The following is a 19,566-nucleotide window of genomic DNA, read 5'->3' on the forward strand; positions in this document are numbered from 1 at the left end:
AGTGAATTAGTTGATGTAAAGTGCCTAGAATAGTGCCTGCCATGCTACATACTCATAAATGTTGTAATGGGCTGTGCTATTTATTCCAGTTGCTGTGTGACAGACATTTAATACTTTACTTAGTCAAGGAATGTCAGACAGGTCTTACAGATGAGCACCCTAAGGCTGTAAATGGATAGGTGACCCACTCAGTAGACCAATGGAAGAACAGGGACCAGATCCAGATTTTTGGACTTTTGATGGAGTGTGTTTCTTTTGTTGAACCAGCATGTAGCCTTCCTATTTAAGTCAGTTCATTGCATTCTGTTGGTCTAAATCCACAGTTTTGTTTTGCGATGGCTTAACTCTCCATTTTCATGTATGCAATATGATCTGATGTGGGTTAAGTGGTTAAGTAGGTTAAACAGGAATGGATGAGGATCTGAGCCCTATCTTATGCTGCCCGCAGGCTGAGGCAAGTTCTTTAGAGTTGGATGGAGAAAAGAGAGAGCTCAGAGATTTTTTTTTTTTTTTTTTTTTTTTTACCAGAGATTGAACCCATGGGCACTCACTGAGCCACATCCCCAGCCATTTTTAAAAATATTTCATTTAAAGTGAGGGTGTCACTGAATTGCTTAGCCTTGCTAAGTTGCTAAGGCTGGCTTTGAATTCACAATCCTCCTGCCTCAGCCTCCCCTATGCTTTAGACAGGTCTTTAAGCATGTGGTCTCCTAAGTGCAAGAATCTTCAGAGGTTTTCTGATCAAAGAATGGAGAATGGAGGCAGGGAACTTTGATTCAATATCAGATATGTGGGGCTGGGGATGTGGCTCAAGCGGTAGCGCGCTCGCCTGGCATGCGTGCAGCCCGGGTTTGATCCTCAGCACCACATACAAACAAAGATGTTGTGTCTGCCGAAAACTGAAAAATAATTATTAAAAATTCTCTCTCTCTCTCTCTTTAAAAAAAATTAAAAAAAAAATCAGATATGTGAACCAGGGAAAGTTTCTTTTATAGCTACAAAATGGGAAGGTTAATAGTAAGTATCACTACTATTATAAAGAATTACTGGTATTATGCACATAAAATGTTTTGAACAGTATCTAACATATGAGTTAGAGTTCCCCAGTCTTTGTCATTCCTATTGAATGTGTTGCAGCTGTGCTAATCCCATCAGACCCTGAGTCATACAAATATCATTTTCTCATATACTATAATGCTGGAGAGTTGAGAAGTAGGTATTACCTAGTACTGTAGTATTGACACCGTGGAGCCTCAGGACACCTTTCTTCTTACTCAGTGGCTCCACTTTTTATATTTGGGTTGGGCTTAAAATTTCTTTCCTTTCTTTCTTTCGTGTGTGTGTGGGGGTGGTATGTGTGTGTGTATATGTGTTGCTGGGGATTAAACCCAGAGCCTTGTGCATGTTAGGCAAATGTTATACCGTGGAGGTAAACCACCCCCAATCCTAAAATTTTTCTTTATTATTACAAAAGCAACATATGTAGATTACAGAAGGATAAAAATATGGAGGAGCAGGGAGGCTGGGGTTGTGGCTCAGTAGTAGAGCACTTACCTTGAACGTGTAAGGCATCTGGTTCAATCCTTAGCACCACATAAAAAATAAATAAAAATAAAGTTATTGTGTCTATCTACAACTAAAAATTATTTTAAAAATACAGATGAGCAAAAATAGGAAAATACAAAACACACTACCATTGTTAACATATTTGTATTATTCTGGGGTTTTTCCCTCATTTTTTTGTGACATTAGTGATTGAACCTAGGGCCTTGGTGCATGTTCTACCAGTAAGCCCTTTATATGCATACACATTTATATATTTTGTATCAATAAGGGAAATGCACACATGCTTTTTCATACATTTTTATATTTTGTGTCAGTGTGGGAAGTACTTACATGCTTTTTATTTAATCTATATTCTTTTGTAACCTACTTTTTTCAATTAATGTTCCTCACCTTTGCAATGATACATTTCCGTTTAACATCATGTGCAGTCTATATTCAAATTTATCCAGTTGTCCCAAAATCTCCTTTTATTGTGGTATATCCATTGTATATAAAATTTTGTTTAGAGGAGAGAAAATATTATAACCCTCCCCACCCAGTGCTGGGGATCAAACCCAGTGTCTCATGCATTCTAGGCACACTACTCTACCAGTGAACTATACCTTCAGCCCAATATAATGCTTTAAACTTTTTAAAAAGTTACTTATTCCATCGGATGCTTGAAATGAATACTTTAAAATTTCAGTTTTTATTTTTACCAGTTATCCATGGTTTCAAGATCATGAGACTAAAAACAAAAAACATGTTTTCCTCCTCGAGAGCTGTTACTTTTTAGCTTGGTTCTTGAATATTTATCTCTGTGTTACAGAATTTTCAGTATGGGGCTTTTTCCATTTTATTCCCAGCATAGATGAGACCTAGTTGTGTGTGTGTGTGTGTGTGTGTGTGTGTTTTGCTGGGGATTGAACCCAGGGCTTTGTGCATGAGGCGAGGTAAGCACTCTACCAACTGAGCTATATCGCCAGTCCCGAGACTTAGTTGTCATTTACCTTCCCATGCCCACACCTGCACATCTCTTGGCCTCCTGGGATTGTACCAATTTTGTTTAGATCACCCTTTGAGGTTTATGTTATTATGACTATGTAAATTCTTTTCATAGCTGAGTCACACTATGAAAATAGTTTACTTATGAATTCTTTTGTTTGCTCTAGAGTTAACAATTGAACTGGTGCTTTTTTCTTTTTCTTTTCTTTTTTGTGGTGTGAAGGATGAAACACATGGCCCCACACACCCCAGGCAAGTGTTCTACCACAGAACTGTACCTCCAACCCCTGAATTGGTACTTTTATTTTTCATGTATTTTATCATTAATTCAATCCCAGATTGTCTGCCTAAATTTCATCTAACAAAAAATATTGAATGTATTCAGACACATGGATATTGTGTCAGTTTTGTCAAAGAAATATTTCCCAGAGCTTTCTGCTCTGTAGTTTAGATCAGATGTGCTGTGGTCTTAGAATCTCCATCATCATAGGGATTTACTTTTTTCTTCTAGTTGGATCCCATTCATTCTTTCCCTTTCTTGATATGTTCATTCTGGTAGGCATATCCTCTAGTAGCTTTTTGGAAAAGGGAACATTAAGTAGTTCATTTATTGAGAACTCTGCACGTGTAAGAATGTCTATTCTACTCTCCCACAGTATTTTGGCAGAGTATTAACTTCTGTTTTTAGAACTGGGCAAAAATGTCGCAAGCACTGCTGCCTTTGCCTTCTGGCTTCCAGTGTGACTGCCGAATCCACCCCACTCTGGTTGTTGAACTTTTGTGAGGAAACTTTCTTCTTCCCAGAAATAGGAATTCTTTCACTTAATTGTTATGACATTTTGTTGTGATGTACTCTCATCCATGGTGCCGATTATTCAGCCCCTTCAGTCTCCAAATTCACACCCTTTAGATAGGGGAATCATAATTTTTGTGATATCCTTCCCTTCCTTTTCTGTGTTCCATCTTTCTGGGACTCATGTTATTTGGAAGTGGGACTTCCTATACCAGTCCCCTGATTTTTTTTCTCTTTTCTCTCTCAGTTTCTATAATTTTTGTCTTTTTGCTGTACTTTTTGGCCCTTTAGTTAACTTTACCTTCCAGCCTTTCTCCAGGTGTTCATTTCTTTGTGATATTTTTATTTTTAAAAGCATTAAGAATTTTCTCAGGTGCTGGGGATGTGGCTCAAGCGGTAGCATGCGTGCGGCCCGGGTTCGATCCTCAGCACCACATACAAAGATGTTGTCTGCCGAAAACTAAAAAATAAATATTAAAAAAAATTCTCTCTCTCTCTCTCTCTCTCTCTCTCTCCCCCCTCTCTCTTAAAAAAAAAAAAAAGTTTTCTCAGGGGCTGGGGTTTGGCTCAGTGGTAGAGCACTTGCCTAGCATGTGTGAGGCACTGGGTTCGATTCTTGGCACCACGTACAAATAATTGAAATAAAGGCCCATTGAAAACTAAAGAATTTTTTTTAAAAAAGAATTTTCTCAATATATTCTCTTCAGTAATAGTCTCCTATTCTTTCATGGTTGCAATATCTTATTTTATCTAATACTGGAGGTAGTGGTTGCACATCTCTGAATATACTAAGACCCAGTGAATTATACATTTTAACAGTGAATTTTATGGTAAATTGTGAAAGTAGAATTAAAATGTCTTTAGTCTCAGTGAAAGCAGAATTAAAATGTCTTTTAAAACAATTTTATGAGGACATTAATCATTCTTTTGAAGTTTTCTTCTCCTTGCATAGTCTTCCTTTTCTTCTCATTTCTCTCTTTGTGTTTCATATTAAAGCTTTTCTCAAATGTCTCCTGGTTCTGGATTGTCCACTCACTAAAGAATGAGGACTAAGAACTTAAAATTTGGATGCTCCATATATCTGGCTTGTTGACTGGTGAACCTTGATGTCAGGTGAATTGGCTGGGCCCTTTCACTGGGAAACTCCTTTTCAGATTCTACAGGGCTGTTCCCTAGGGCTTATCAGGTTCCACAGAGAAGATTCTTCCTTCTCCTACTGAGAAGGGTATGGGACTGTGTGCTAGCATTCTGAGATCCCTGAGGGGAGGTTGAGTTTTGACATATTTAGCAAGTGAGCGTCAATTCCCTTATTTTCAGCATGGGGTTCTCACTTTCAGCTGTGCCTGGTATTTCTGTATTTCCTGCTTCACACTCTGGACTGCTCTCCACAGAATCAACTCCAGGCTTCTACAAGATTGGGAGAGGAATCTGCCTTTTCTTTTTTCCTAACAGAAAATTTTAAGCATAAAGTAGAAATAAGAGTAGAGTGGCTCCCATGTACCTATTAGCCAGTTTCAGCACTTACCAACTCAAGACCAATTTTATTTGATTAGAAGACTTCACCTACTAATTTCTCCCATTCAAATTATTTTGAAGCAAATCTTGACATCATATTATTTTATCCATAAATGTCATTATGTATTTCCAAAAAATAAGAACTTCTTTAAAAAAAAAACCCACAAAATAATAACATTCTTTCCACTCAGAAACAAAACAAAATAGCTAGTGACTTCTTAAGATCAGTATCCAGTCTTTTCTTTTTCTGTGGTGCTGAGAATGGGACCCAGGGTCTCATATACCATAGGCAAATGCTCCACCACAGAGCAACATTCCTAGCCCTTTTTAAATTTTATTTTGAGGGTCTCACTTAGTTGCCCAGGTGCCCATGATCCTCCTGCCTCAGCCTCCAGAGTAGCTGGGATTTATAACTGCTTTTTTTTTTTTTTTTGAGAGAGAGAGAATTTTAATATTTATTTTTTAGTTTTTGGCAGACACAACATCTTTATATGTGGTGCTGAGGATCAAACCTGGGCCGGACGCATGCCAGGCGAGTGCGCTACCTTTTGAGCCACATCCCCAGCCCTATAACTGCTTTTTAAAATGAGCTTTGATTAATCATTTCCATCTTCTGTAGTACCTATTCTACCAAATCTTAAGCTTCTGGAGTCTTGCAGTATAAAGCAGTTTGTTTCTCAGATTACCCACTCCCAGTATAGGATCCCACTTTCTTGGGTCAGACAACTTGGTATTACCCATCTGTCTATTTCTCAGCTTCCAAAATTTTGTAGCTATTGCATTATCGCCTATTTTCTTTGTCCTTGTGCTTTCAAAAAATAGGAAATCCATTTATAATATTGTCTTAATGGGACTTTGTGGGGAAACAGAATATTTTTTTATTTTAAGTATATTTGTTAAGTATGACTTTTTTTAATACATGGTTGGTTGGCTGGCTGTTCCTCTGAAACTCTGAGGGATGGGGTGGACATTCCTTCTTAGAGCTGCCTAATCCATTTTATATACTGAAAAAAAACAAGTCCAGCTTTTCCCTCTAACTTCTATTTGATGAAGTTAATTTCAACCACTACTTTCCCACCTTCCCATAATAGCTCATAATATTTAAAGAGAAGGATTCTGTTACTTCCTACTATTTCTTCTCCATTGCAAAGAGTCCATGGTCCAGGGAAATAACTCAGTAGTAGAGTGCTTGACTAGTGTATGTGAAGCCCTGGGTTGATCCTCAGCATTACCAAGGAAGAGGTACAAAGGCAGGGAAAAAGAAGAGAAAGAGAAAGGAAAAGAAAATGAAGACAAAATAAATGTTGATATTTAAGATTCCATGGAGGGGTGGGGGATGTGGCTCAGTTGATAAAGTGCTTGCCTGGCATGCACAAGTCCCTAGGTTCAATCCCTAGCACCATCAAAAAAAAAAAAAAAAAAAAAAGATTCCATGGAGCTGGTCCCCACAGGCTATAATTTCTGGTCTCCTCATTTCATTTCTTTGGGTATATAACTTCACTCAGCTTTCCCAGTTAGTTCTAATCAGAGGAGAACAAGATCTCTCCTTTGGAACATTTTAACTTGATTAGTGTAGTCTTTGAACCTGTTAACTTTTTGGATACTCTGTGTCAAGTTGATTAGAGACAAAAAGAATGCTGCCATCTTTATTTTGCACATCACTTCTAAGCTCTCTGTCCCCCATCTTGCACTCATGCTCATGGTTTTTGGGCTCAAGCACAGGAATTTGCATTTGTTCCTATTAAACATTGTATTGTTCAGAGATCTGTGTTGGGATGGAAATAGAACTACTGTGTCATGAAACCTCAATAGGATATTTCCATATTTTATAGAGCAGTGAAATAAGGAAAAGTTTTAAGGAAGAAAAAGGCTTACTTGGACCAGTAACTCCAGAGTATTTCATGGTAATGAGGTTTGGGAGTACAAGTATCACAACAGGATAGAAGCCACAATGAGGCAGGAACTGAGATCCAGGTAGAGGGTGTAGCTGTTCCAAGAGAAAGGTCTTGTAGGATATGAGAGGGAATGAGGTAAGGGTTACCAGAGGCTGCCTATTAGAAAGGAGGAAGGGAACACTGTACTGCAAATGGCTTTCACTGTATTGAATTCTGTTCACGTGTCCATTATGAAAGTAGCTATCTGTGAGTTTGGCAATTTTTATTGCATTTTTCAGATCAAGAAACTGAAAAAGAAGGAAAAAAAAAAAAAAGAATGTCCAAAGACAGTTTTTATTTTTATTTTGGTATGGAGATTGAATCCAAGGGCTCTTAACCACTGAGCCACATCCCTAGCCCTTTGTATTTTTTATTTTGAGACAGTGTATTGCTGAATTGCTTAGGGTCACCCTAAGTTGCTCAGGCTGTCCTCAAACTTGTGATCCTCCTGCCTGAGCTTCTCAAGTCTCTAGGATTACAGGCATGTGCCACTGCCCCATGCTCCAAAGAGTTTTGTTTTGTTTTGGTACTGGGGATTGAACCCAGAGGCAATGATAAAGTGGGTTAAATCCCCAGACCTTTTTTTTTTTTTTGTAAATTTTGAGACCAGGTCTTGCTAAGTTACTTAGGGTCTCCCTAAATTGATGAGGCTGACATTGAACTTGTGATCCTTCTGCCTTAGCTTCCTAAGTCACTGAGTATAAAGATTGTTTAAAAGAAAAATCCTAGATAAACCTGAGGTGCTACTCTAAGCCAATTTTTCTAAGTTTTGCTTTTTGTTTGACACTATGCAGCCATTGAAAAACTTTGCAGTAGATTCTTTCTTTTCAAATTATTTGGTGGGGAGGGGCATCTCCTTGGAGGAGAGATGAGATGAGATGAGATACGATGGCAAAAATGGCATGTATGTGTATACTGGTAATATGTCCTACAAAGCATAGTGAGGGTTATGATTCTGAATGTATTTGTTCTTTGCATGATATATAGAGACTCTTCTCCCTGCAACCAAAACAATAAAACAAAATAAAAAATCATTGGTCTTGAGAATTATAAAAAAAAAATTAAAAATTGAAACAGTGCAGATTTTTTTGCATCCTTGTTTTATAGGCCTTTGCCCAGTTTGATGCTGAGGGTGATGGTACTGTTGATGCTGAGAACATGTTGGAGGCCCTCAAGAATTCCAGTGGAGCTAATCTTCAGGGGGAGCTAAGCCATGTCATCAGACAGCTACAAGCCTGCTCTCTTGTTCCAGGTAAGACTTTCATGGGATTTTCAAATGCTCAAAAGTGTTCTCTTAGAACCAAAATTAATTTATTGTGCTTTAAATTGAAATTAGACAATCTTGAAATTGGGCAAGCTTATTGGCACAATGAATAAAGTTCCCCCACTAGCATTCACTGGGAACATGATCTAAACTAGCATTCAGCATAGCCATCTCTTTCATCCCCCATTATAATGATGACTCCCCAGTTCTACTGTTTTTGTGAACCTTTGTCAGAAGAGTGCCTTCCTTAGTGGATCTTCTATTCACTCTTCAAGAGACTTCTCTGTCCCTCCTGCATTTCTTTTCTGGAACATATTAGCATTATAATTTATTAACAAATGACACAATTATTTGTTAAATGTCTGTCTTCATTCTTGTACTATGAGCTTCACGAGGACAGGGAAGACCTTCTCTTTTAATTCTGCTGTCCTCACATTTGACTTTTTTTTTTTTTTTTACACTTGGTAAGCATTTTGTTTTTGTGTGTGTTTTTAGAAAGCTATTACTTTGAAATTTAAGAATAAATAAATTAAAAGTAAGCATTGCTGCTTCTATCTTGTACATACAGAAAAACTTAGCCTATTTTTGAATGATTTTCTTTGGGAGCTCTGACTCATGTAAAGACAGAATCAGAAAAAAAAAAAAACTAAAGAGAAAACAGTTGAGTTTCAAGGGGAAAAAAACATTGTACATCTTCCTTTTAGTTGCAGTTCATCTTATCTAAGAATTTTTCCTGCTCTGTACACTCTGTGTTAGAATATTTACTATATCGGGCTGGGGATGTGGCTCAAGCGGTAGCACGCTCGCCTGGCATGCGTGCGGCCTGGGTTCGATCCTCAGCACCACATACAAACAAAGATGTTGTGTCCACCGAGAACTAAAAAATAAATATTAAAATTCTCTCTCTCTCTCTTAAAAAAAAAATAGAATTCTTACTATAGCTAGGGCAGCAGTGGAGGCAAAATAGATTTGATAGACAAATGTAAACCTAGTTCTTTTGACCCCTCTGGCTTACTGCTGAGTGATGTATTGAGCTAGGGAAGGATATCTGTATTTTAATGAAGAATGCATGCTTCCATTCCTCCTTAAGTTGTCTTTAATTATGTAATTTTTATAGGGCATTATAGGTAGCCTGTACATATTAGCATTTTTTTCTAGTCTTGTAGCAGTTTTAAAATTATACTGTGAGCCAAGCGAGGTCACATGTGTCTATAATCCCAGTGACTCGGGAAGCTGAGGCAGGAAGATCCCAAGTTCAAGGTTACCTGAGGGATTTAGCAAGATCCTGTCTCAAAATTAAAAAAATGAAAAGGGCTGGGTATGTAGCTCAGTGGCAAAGCAATTCCCAGCACCAAAAAATAAGTAAACAAATAAATTATACTTGGAGTTGCATTTGGCTGATATATATTTTAGCATTTACATATTACTGTCATCTTTGCATCGTTTTGCAAGATCTTTATGTGGATACTTTAGTGAGATTTTTCTGGAGAAGAGAAAGGGAGTATGCACCAGGGAATCTATCAACAGTTAGTACCTATTGCACTGTTGTGCTGATGCCTGGGGCCAGGGGCAAAAGAGGGTAGAGAAAAATTCAGAGTCCAGATCCCAAGATGCTTACACAGTAGGTACATGACTTAGGACTTTCTACTAAAAGATTTCCATCAACACTCAACTTAAAAGAATTGCATTATCACCATCTTAGGACAAACCTTTGTAAGCTGAAGTCACCTCTGTACTGGCATCTCACAGTTTTCTAATTCCTCTCTCTAATATCCTCCTATACTAAGACTAGTTCCTTTTGTATCCCATTGTAGTGGTGCGTTTTACTAAATTCATTGAACCAATTCATTCATTTACTTAATATTTCAACATCTGAACACATTTCCCCATCATTCTGGAAGGTTGTTTTAGTGTTTTTGTGGTTGTCGTTTTGTTTTGTTTTATTCTGGAATTGAACCTAAGGGTGCTTTATCACTGAGCTGCATCCCAACCCTTTTTATTTTTTGTTTTGAGACAGGATCTCACTAAGTTGCTGAGGCAGATCTTGAACTTGTGATCCTCCTGCTTCAGCCTCCCAGATTACAGGAACTATAGTTGTGCTCCACCACACTCAGCCAGTATGTTTTTTGTTGTGGGTTCTGAGCAACTCAGTGCAGCATCAGCAGTGTTATGAATATGAGGCCTGGGTCCTCCTGTGGGTGGGGAGAGATTAGCTGGACTTTTTGAGTTTTCATAAATCAGTTGTCTCTAGGCATTGGGGATATAGTTTGCACATAGTTGAACTAGGCTATTTCAAGTGTAAAATTTATCCTCAGCTTCATGCTTCATCTTAAAAATTAATACAGAGTTTCATTCTGCTTTAATGAATCTGTTTCTTATACTATTGAAGACAGCTTCCTCTAGAGACTTCTGGAGTTTTGTTTTGTTTTTCCTTGTATTGGGGATTGAACACAGGCCCTCACACATGCTAGGTGAGCACTGTACCATTGAGCTACATCCTCAGCCCTCTGGACTCTTGATCTGGGGTTGCTTACATGGGTATTTTCAATTTGTGAAAACTCTTGAACTATACAATTATTTGTACTTTTTGTTATGTGTGTTATGTGATTCATTGGAAGGTTAAAACCCCAAACCAAAACTAAACCAAGCAAAAAAACCTTCCCCAATCCACAAATATATCTGATCTCCAGGAAAAAAAACTATCATGTTTATCCTCCCTTCACTTAACCCTAGCACTCCTAGGTTATGAGCCACTTTGTTTGAAGTGTGTTAATATAGGTTATGGAACCAGGGAAAGATTTTAAACAGAGGTATATATGGTCTGTTTTGTGTCTTATAAGATTACCTGGAATGATGTTACATGGGAGGCAGCCAGGGAGCCACTTATCACATCTGTTTAGGGCATTTGAGGAGGAGGTGTTGAGGGCAGAGGGTGAACAGAGGGGCAAATTCAGAGGAGTCACACTGGGGAGAAAGACTAGATGTTGGAAGGAGCATCTAAGGGAGTGTGAGGAAATGTTCCCCATTCTGTTCCTTTCTTTTCTTTCTTTTTTTCTTTTTCTTTTTTTGATACTGGGGATTGAACCCACAAATGTTCCTCCTCTGAACTACATACCCAGCCCTTTTTATTTTATTTTATTTTATTTTAAGACAGGGTCTCATTAAATTTTCCAGGCTGGTCTCAAACTTGTCCTCCTGCCTCAGCCTCCCAAGTAGCTGGGATTACAGGTGTGCACCACTGTGCCCAACTTTATTTTACCCTTTTCTTGTTGACATATTGTTATGTTACTTGAGCTTCATTTCATCAGTTGTAACCAAGGATACCTTTACCTTCCCTGTCTATACCTTGTGAAGACTGAATGAGGTTATGCATGCAAGTACCTTCTATGTTGTGAAACATCATCAGAGGTCATGGTAATGGCAGTAGTTGTATTGTAATGTAATATAAAACCAGCTGTGTTTTTACTCTATAATGCAATAAATTCTATTCCTGGCCTATATCCTATATCTTTACAAATCTCTATTTAAGGGTTGGAGATTAGTTTAGTCACAGAGCACATGCAAGGCCCTGAGTTCAGTCCTCAGCCCTGAGAAAACCTAAGGAAACAAAAATCTCTAGTTAATATTTACTTGCTTATACATTTTTAACACTTGAATTAAAACAAATAATCATTGTTCTACATCTTCTGAAAGTCTATCCAACAAAAATGAAAATAATTCTTAAACTGAGATTGCCAATGGTTCGTTTCTTTAAAACTTATTTAGATTTTTAAATGATTAAGGCTGAAAATATCAATGAAGGCTGTTAATAACTGCTTTTAGTTCAGCCAATTCAGATGGGCCACCAGACAGGGAGTGTGGAAACTATTATAGTAGCTTCCCCAAAACACCAAAAATGTATTTTATCTCTTTAGGTTTTATAGACATATTTTCAGAGTCAAAAGAAGGCCTTGGTGTTCACTCATCAATGATACTTCGCTTCCTGCATCGCAATCGGATCTCTAGCATGGTAATTCCCTACCCGATGTTGGACCACTGCAATAACATGTGCACCATGCGGTCTTCGGTTCTAAAGGAGTCTCTGGATCAACTGGTACAAAAAGAAAAGGGTATGTACATAAGAGATTCTCCTGACTCTATCATTGTTTCTTCTAAACCATGCATTTAATAAGATGAGCCAGTCATTGTCCCAGCCTTTATTTCTGAAAACGTAATAGAAACCAGCTTGTAGCCTTATATGATCTATCTTTCCTTCCTTCCTTCCTTCCTTCCTTCCTTCCTTCTACACAGCCAGTTTTAGTTTCTCATCGTTCATCTCTCAGTTTAGATATGACTTTAGGGATACCTTTTTTCATTACTCTAATTAATAGTCCCTGCCTCCATTTCCTCAGTTTCCACCTTCTGATTAATATTACCTTGTAGGTTTAATGACTTACATAGCACTGATTATTTGAAGTCTTAGCATTATTTGTTACATATGTTCTGTGGGGGGTTTTTTTGTTTGTTTGTTTTTTGTACCAGAGATTGTACTCAGGGGCACTCAACCACTGAGCCACATCCCAAACCCTATTTTGTAATTTATATAGAGACAGGGCCTCACTGAGTTGCCTAGACCCTCACCTTTGCTGAGGCTGGCTTTGAACTCATGGTCCTCCTGCCTTAGCCTCTCAAGCAGCTGGGATTACACACATGCACCATTGTGCCTGGCTGTTCTGTTTTGCTTTTTTTTTTTTGGTTCCTTATCCTTTGTAACTGAGACTCCTCTGTCACATAGTAGAATATTTATTTAAGGAATATATATTGAATAAATGAGAGAAACTACCTCAGACTCACTTAGTGATGGTAACAGAAGTTGAGGTGTTTAGACAGGTCTATGGCACATAATAGGGTTCAGAATAGATCCAAGTTTATGTGGAACTGTAGAACCAGATAAAATCAGCTATATAAATTAGAATGGAAAAGATGAGTTGTCAACAAATAGGGTTAGGGCAACTATTTAGCCATTTGGAGAAAAAAATAAAGCTAGATTCTTATTTCATTTCACTCATTAAAATAGATTTCAGATTTATCAAAAAGTTCAACTGGAGAGAAAATAGTAAGAGTACTAGAGAGGAGCTGGGTTGTGGCTCAGTGGTAAAGTACCCCTGGGTTAAATCCCCAGAACCACCAAAACAAAACATTCAGAAAAATCTGACTCACAGTAAACACTCAAGTAAATGTTAGCTATTGTATGTGTGTATATACATGATACAATGTATAAAATGCATTACTTAATAGACCAGTGACCCAGAAGAAAATGAAAGAGGAAGAACTCAGAAACATAAGTGGCTTAAAAAGCCTCACTCATAATTAAAGAAATGTAAACTCAAAGTATAAGAAACTATTTTCTGGTCTGGGGTTGTGACTCAGCGGTAGAGCGCTCACCTAGCACGTGCAAGGCGCTGGGTTCAAGCCTCAGCACCACATAAAACAAACAAACAAACAAACAAATAAAAAAATAAAGTAAAGGTTTAAAAAAATAGAGTTAAAAAAAAAAGAAACCATTTTCTTCTCTTGGCATCCTTTTGTAAATGTATCAGTGATTTGAGTATTGTACTATAATGAGATAATGGGCAATTCTTGGCCAGTGGGTTCTTTGGAAGGAGATTTTAAGGAACATTACAGTTTCTGGTGCCAAAGTGACCAAGCATTTTCTGTTAGATATTTTTTCTCTTTGTGAAAGAGATATCATGTGGTAAATTCTGATTTTCCTGCAGAAAGCCCTGGAGATCTTACCAGAAGCCCAGAGATGGATAAACTCAAATCAGTAACAAAGTGCTATGCTTATATAGAAACATCCTCCAACCCTGCTGACATCGACAAGATGACAAATGGAGAAACATCATCCTACTGGCAGTCAGATGGCAGTGCCCGTTCACACTGGATTCGGTAGGTGGCACAGCACGTTTATTTATTTATTTATTTATTTAGGTACCAGGAATTGGACCCAGGAGCACTGAGCTACATCCCCAGACCCTTTCTATATTTTATTAGTGACAGAATCTTGCTAAGTTTCTAAGGCTGGCTTTGAACTTCCACTCCTCCTGCCTTAGCCTCCTGAGCTGCTGGGATTACAGGTGTGTGCCACTGCGCCTGGCTTATTATTTTTAAAATTTGGAATTTTTTGTACTCAATTGCCCAATTTTTTTCTTATGAGTAGATTTCTGTAAAGATGCCTCAATCAAGTATAAGGAATCGTAAAATCATGTAGCTTGGTTCACATATTCATAAACATATAGTTTCTTTATTTGATGTTTAAAAGGAAGAAGTAACATTTGACTAATATTTTATAATACTGATTTCAGATCCTTTTCAGTAGTTCTCATGAAAATTAATATTACAAAGGACAAGAACTTTTTTACATAGATATAATTGTACTTCTATACTTTTTCAAAATTCATGTATGAGTTGGTCAGTTCAGAAGAGAGTGGGATGGCCAGGAATCCTGGAGTGATGTTCTCGGCAGTAAACTGTGGAATTTCTAGAAGTTCTGAAACTGCTGTCTAAATTTTCACATTTCCCTTCAGAAAATGGGCTAATTTTAATTGGCAGGAATAGAAATAATTTTCTAATTTTCTTTTAGGGGTAGGTCACTTTTGACCTTTAACCATCTACCTAATTTAAAGATAAGGGAATATACTCAGTTTAGGGAATGCAGTTTAGAATTTGCTTCTTGGCATGTAAAAGAATTTTGTTAGAATGTTCGTTGTTTATATTGTCCCTTCCTGCCTATCCTAATACTGAAAAGGAAATATAAGATTAATCTTGACCTGAAAGGCTTTTTCGAGATTTGGGAATGTCATATGGACCTTGAAACTCATAACCAGTATTTAAGTTAGTTGCTATTAGGAAAAATCAGTGTTTGGTTATATCAAATATCAGACCTTTGAAATGGGTCTTGGTTTTGACCCATATTAACATAAAGCGTTGTCTTAACGATGAATGTGACACTAGGATTCATGGTCTGAGGGCTGTTGCTTTCAGAGAGTTAAGTCTAGGATGCTTCGGCAATATGGTATTGGTCTCTGCTGACATCTCTGGTAATGGCTTCTATGGAGACAAATCCCGCCTTTGTCCAGACACTGCTGCACAATAGTCAGTAAGTCGATCTCTGATTTCCACCCCATCAAGGTGCATTCATATAAACACTGTGATTTCTGCTTTCTGTTTTCCAGCTTAAAAATGAAGCCAGATGTTGTGCTTAGGCACCTGTCCATTGCAGTTGCTGCCACTGACCAGAGTTATATGCCACAGCAGGTGACAGTAGCTGTGGGGAGGAGTGCCGGCGATCTTCAGGAAGTTCGAGATGTGCACATCCCCAGCAATGTCACTGGCTATGTGACACTGCTGGAAAATGCCAATATCAGTCAGCTCTGTGAGTCAAACAAAACTAAGGGAATGGGGAGGAGATGAAGGGAAGTTTTATTTTTTAGCAGTAGAACCTTTGAAGTAGAAAAGCTGCTAGTTTTCTTTTGAGATTTGATTTGCTTCTCATGACACACACATAAGTGATCATTATTTCACCTCATACGTGTTTTTAAAACTATTGAAAAACAATAAAACCTTTTCTTAGTTTAAAATATTTTATTCTTTTGTTTTATTGGAAAATTAGAAAAATATGGAAAAACAAAAGTACTCAAATCCTACTACCTAGGGATTGTCAGTATGACTACCTTGGTGAGAATCCTTCCATAACTTCTCATGTATTTGTGTATTTATGTGCACATGTATAAACACACACACACACATACACACACATGCACACACTTTTTTTTAAAAAAAAGCATTATATTCACATACACATTTATCTATACATAGCTTTTTACAAAAATGATAGTAATCTACTCAAGTTCTTTGGTATTTTTTGATGTGTTGTTGTATCATGTATTCATGAACACCTTTATTTAATGTTGTAAAAATAAGTCAATTTTAACCCACTCTTATTCTTGTACATTTATGTGTCTAACTTTATACTGTTACACCTTGCTTCACACATAGCTTTTTGGAAATAATCACAATTGTGTGATTTCTTTCCAGGCTTATTTCATTCAGGGAGCCGGAATACTTCATGTTTTGTCTCATTTCTTCTAATGCTTTCCTGGGTCAAAAGAAGTGTTCTTACTTGGCTCAGAGGAACTGAGGCCTAGGGAGGTAGTGTCTTTGTGTTTTGCCTGTAGGCAAAGAAGTAGTAAAGCTTGTGGAGTAGAAGCTTTCTGCCTTACCCCCTTTGGTGCTCTTTTCTCTAATTTGTGTCCTTTTTAACTTCTCACCTACCCCCAAACTCAAATAAGAAATTGTGACATCTCCTGAAAGTGAATCATGTCTGTGTCTTCTGTTTGGACTGGATTGCACAACTACTTATGAGCCAGCTGCTTTATAACTCAATCCAGATTTCAAACTCTAGGAAGAGTTCTAGAAAGTTCTCACCAAGTGTTCAGTCAGGATTTATAATGCTCTTTGTGAAGCATTATAACTTTTCAGAACTCATAAGTTCCTAAGAAGTTCTATGATAAGCCACCCTTAATTTTACAAATTACTCTTTAAATTTCTTGGATTCATCAATGTTTTGTGATAGGTTTATTATGTACTAGTTCCATTGTGCACATTTATTTCTGTCATCAAAGTATGTCTTCAGAATTTTCTTTTCAAAACATCAATTACCATTTTGCTTTTAGTTGAGAGCCTAGCATTTACTGAACTAAACAAGTCAATCCAATACTGAATATGTTGTTTGTGCTTGACAGATGTCCAGATTAACATAAAGCGTTGTCTTAGCGATGGATGTGACACTAGGATTCATGGTCTGAGGGCTGTTGGCTTTCAGAGAGTTAAGAAGTCTGGGGTCTCAGTCTCAGATGCTTCGGCAATATGGTATTGGTCTCTGCTGACATCTCTGGTAACGGCTTCTATGGAGACAAATCCCGCCTTTGTCCAGACAGTGCTGCACAATACTCAGTAAGTCGATCTCTGTTTTCCACCCCATCAAGGTGCACTCATTCTTCTCCACCCTTCTATGGAATGTCACTGAACAGCCATCCATCATCAGGGCTCAGTCAATAGCTCATCCCTGGTTACCTATTGTCTTCTATTTGTACCTTTCAGCTCCACATTGCTTCTTTCTTCATAGACTGTTTTATTTTGTTGCTGTCCTGGGGATTGAACCCAGGCCTCATTGTGCATGCTGGGCAAGCACTCTACTGCTGAATTACATCACCAGCCCTGACTTCACAGACTTTGAAGAAGCATCCATTCTACTTTCCTGTTTCTCCTTACACAGTTACTCCAGTGTCTTTATCAGCTCACTGAGTACCTCAGTCTTAGGAGGTCACTTGTGCTGTGCCTGTTTCTTAGCTACTGGGGAACATTTGCACACACACATACACAAAAGACTCATGGAATCTTATTAACTGGGTTATAATTAGCCACAGGTTTGGTGCTTAGATTGTCCCACATTTGGCCAGTGGCAACCCCTTCAATCTAGCTAATATCCTCATTTTAAGAATACTTCCTTACTGGTGTGTGTCTCTGTCTCTCTCTCTCTCTCTCTCTCTCTCTCTCTCTCTCTCTCTCGTGCATGTATGCATGTCAGTGTGTGTGTGTTGTGGGGAAGATGGGGTGTTACTCTGTAGCCTACGCTGGTTTTAAACTCTTGGGGTCTAGTGATACTCCTACCTCAGCCTCCCAAATAACTGGGACTCAGGTGAACACCATTATACCCTGCTGCTGCTTTTAGCACAAGGCATTGCAGGTTTGAGTGTTTCCTCCCTTAGTCCTAGAATCAAACATTTTTCTAAGGAATCAGGGTCCTTTTTAGTGGATAATGATGCTTTTGGACAAATTCATTACTGTCAAGGTGTTACTTCTTCCATATCCTTTCAGTGGACATAGCTAGGCAGAATACATTTGTATAGGAATATTGTATAAATATTTATATCTGTATTATTTTTCTATGAAAATAAAAACTGAGTTTACACTGATACTTTCAGTTCTAACCCAGTACTACAGAATTCATTCTAGTTGTCTCCCTTTCAGGATTTGTAACTGCCTTCTCTGATAGTGACAAACCTGGCTGCCATCATCCTTCATATGTGTACTTACTTCTTCAACCTCTTTCTAGATAGCCAGTGTCCTGTTGCCCCTGTCCTTGCATAGACACACTTCTCTTCTTACTCCTGCTTAACACCTTTAGCAGGGCTGCTGCTATGGCCACCTTTTGCACAGATGCCTTTCTTGTCCTCTGTAGAGTCTGTGTGTCCCCTCTTCCCTGTATTAGGCCACCCTTCTTGCCATCATTGGTACCTGCATTCCAATTGGTCTGTTCCTTTGTGCAGATACCCGACTGTAGGCCACCATGGCTCTCCCTACCTCTGGCACACTTGTACAGCTTGTTCAGCTCTACCAAATAGACTAGATTTTTAGGAAGGGGGAAAGAAAGAGCTTTCTACATTATTATTATTTTGAAGATGTGCCAGGTTATTGAAGAATGGAATTATCCTGCTCAGTTTTACTAGTGCATCGTCAATGACATTTTTATGCACCCCTTCACTTTTAAAAATCAGTTATCTAAAACTTTCCTAAAATTGAAAATATATTGTGAAAAAGATCAATGAGGAAAAATAAATAAGAAAAAGTATATTTGGAACATAAGTGTTTACTTTTATCAGTGGAAATAAACTCAGCAAATGATCACATGCTACTTGTATGCCTTAGATCTCATTGATGAGCTGTACCTGAGTGTAGCTGCCATACAGCCCAAACACAGCTTATCAGGTGGACAAGAAGGAAATCAGAGCAGAGGGGAAACTGACATAGTGTTAGCTTTGCTGTATCTTGAAATGCAAAAATAAAAATGTTTCAGGGACTCATTATTATTATTGTCATAAAATGACAATTCTAGAATTTTGAGGGTTTTTTGATCCACTTGTGGTATACCTTCAAGCTTTTCATGGTATATTCGCCTAGCATAGCTTCTAACATGTGGTAGGACTCATTAATCATTTGTTATATATGTTTGTTAGATGAGCTGGATGTGTTGATGCACATCTTTAATCCCAGAGACTTAGAAGGCTAAAGCAGTAGGATCACAAGATCAAGGCTAGCCTCAGCAACTTAGTGAGGCCCCATTTCAAAATAAAAAATAAAAAGGGTTGGGAATGTAGCTCAGTGGTAGAGTGCCCCTGGGTTCAATCCCAAATTAAAAAAAAAGAAAAGTTGGCTAATAGTCCAGAGAAGACAAGTCCTTGGGGGATTCAGAAAGATAAAGCTAAACATTCAGAGGTGATGAGGAAAGAGAAACATTAAAAGAGACATGAAGGTGGAAAGGCCAAGACACACACACAGGAATAGAGAACGTGATGGTGTTGATCTGTTTAGAACACAATAAAATTCATGACACCTTTTTAGATGCCATAGATCTTAAGAGCCTATGTATAAAACAGGCTTCCTATTGAACTACACTCTGCACTTGCCTC

At 38.0% G+C, this 19,566-nt stretch overlaps 1 protein-coding gene across 2 annotated transcripts in view; it reads left to right on the top strand.

The window, feature by feature from the left end:
- The window catches only part of Zzef1 (zinc finger ZZ-type and EF-hand domain containing 1), a 115,758-nt gene that overhangs the window by 7,163 nt on the left and 89,029 nt on the right, over positions 1-19,566 (top strand). For both annotated transcript variants that reach the window (XM_071603310.1, XM_027922614.3), the window contains exons 2-6: positions 7,900-8,044; positions 11,971-12,165; positions 13,813-13,984; positions 15,271-15,470; positions 16,840-17,050. In XM_071603310.1, the coding sequence (XP_071459411.1) occupies positions 7,900-8,044; positions 11,971-12,165; positions 13,813-13,984; positions 15,271-15,470; positions 16,840-17,050 (923 nt within the window). The remainder of the gene's footprint in view (positions 1-7,899; positions 8,045-11,970; positions 12,166-13,812; positions 13,985-15,270; positions 15,471-16,839; positions 17,051-19,566) is intronic.

This window comes from Marmota flaviventris, chromosome 17 (assembly GCF_047511675.1).
Source record: "Marmota flaviventris isolate mMarFla1 chromosome 17, mMarFla1.hap1, whole genome shotgun sequence".
NCBI classification, from domain to species: Eukaryota; Metazoa; Chordata; class Mammalia; order Rodentia; family Sciuridae; genus Marmota; species Marmota flaviventris.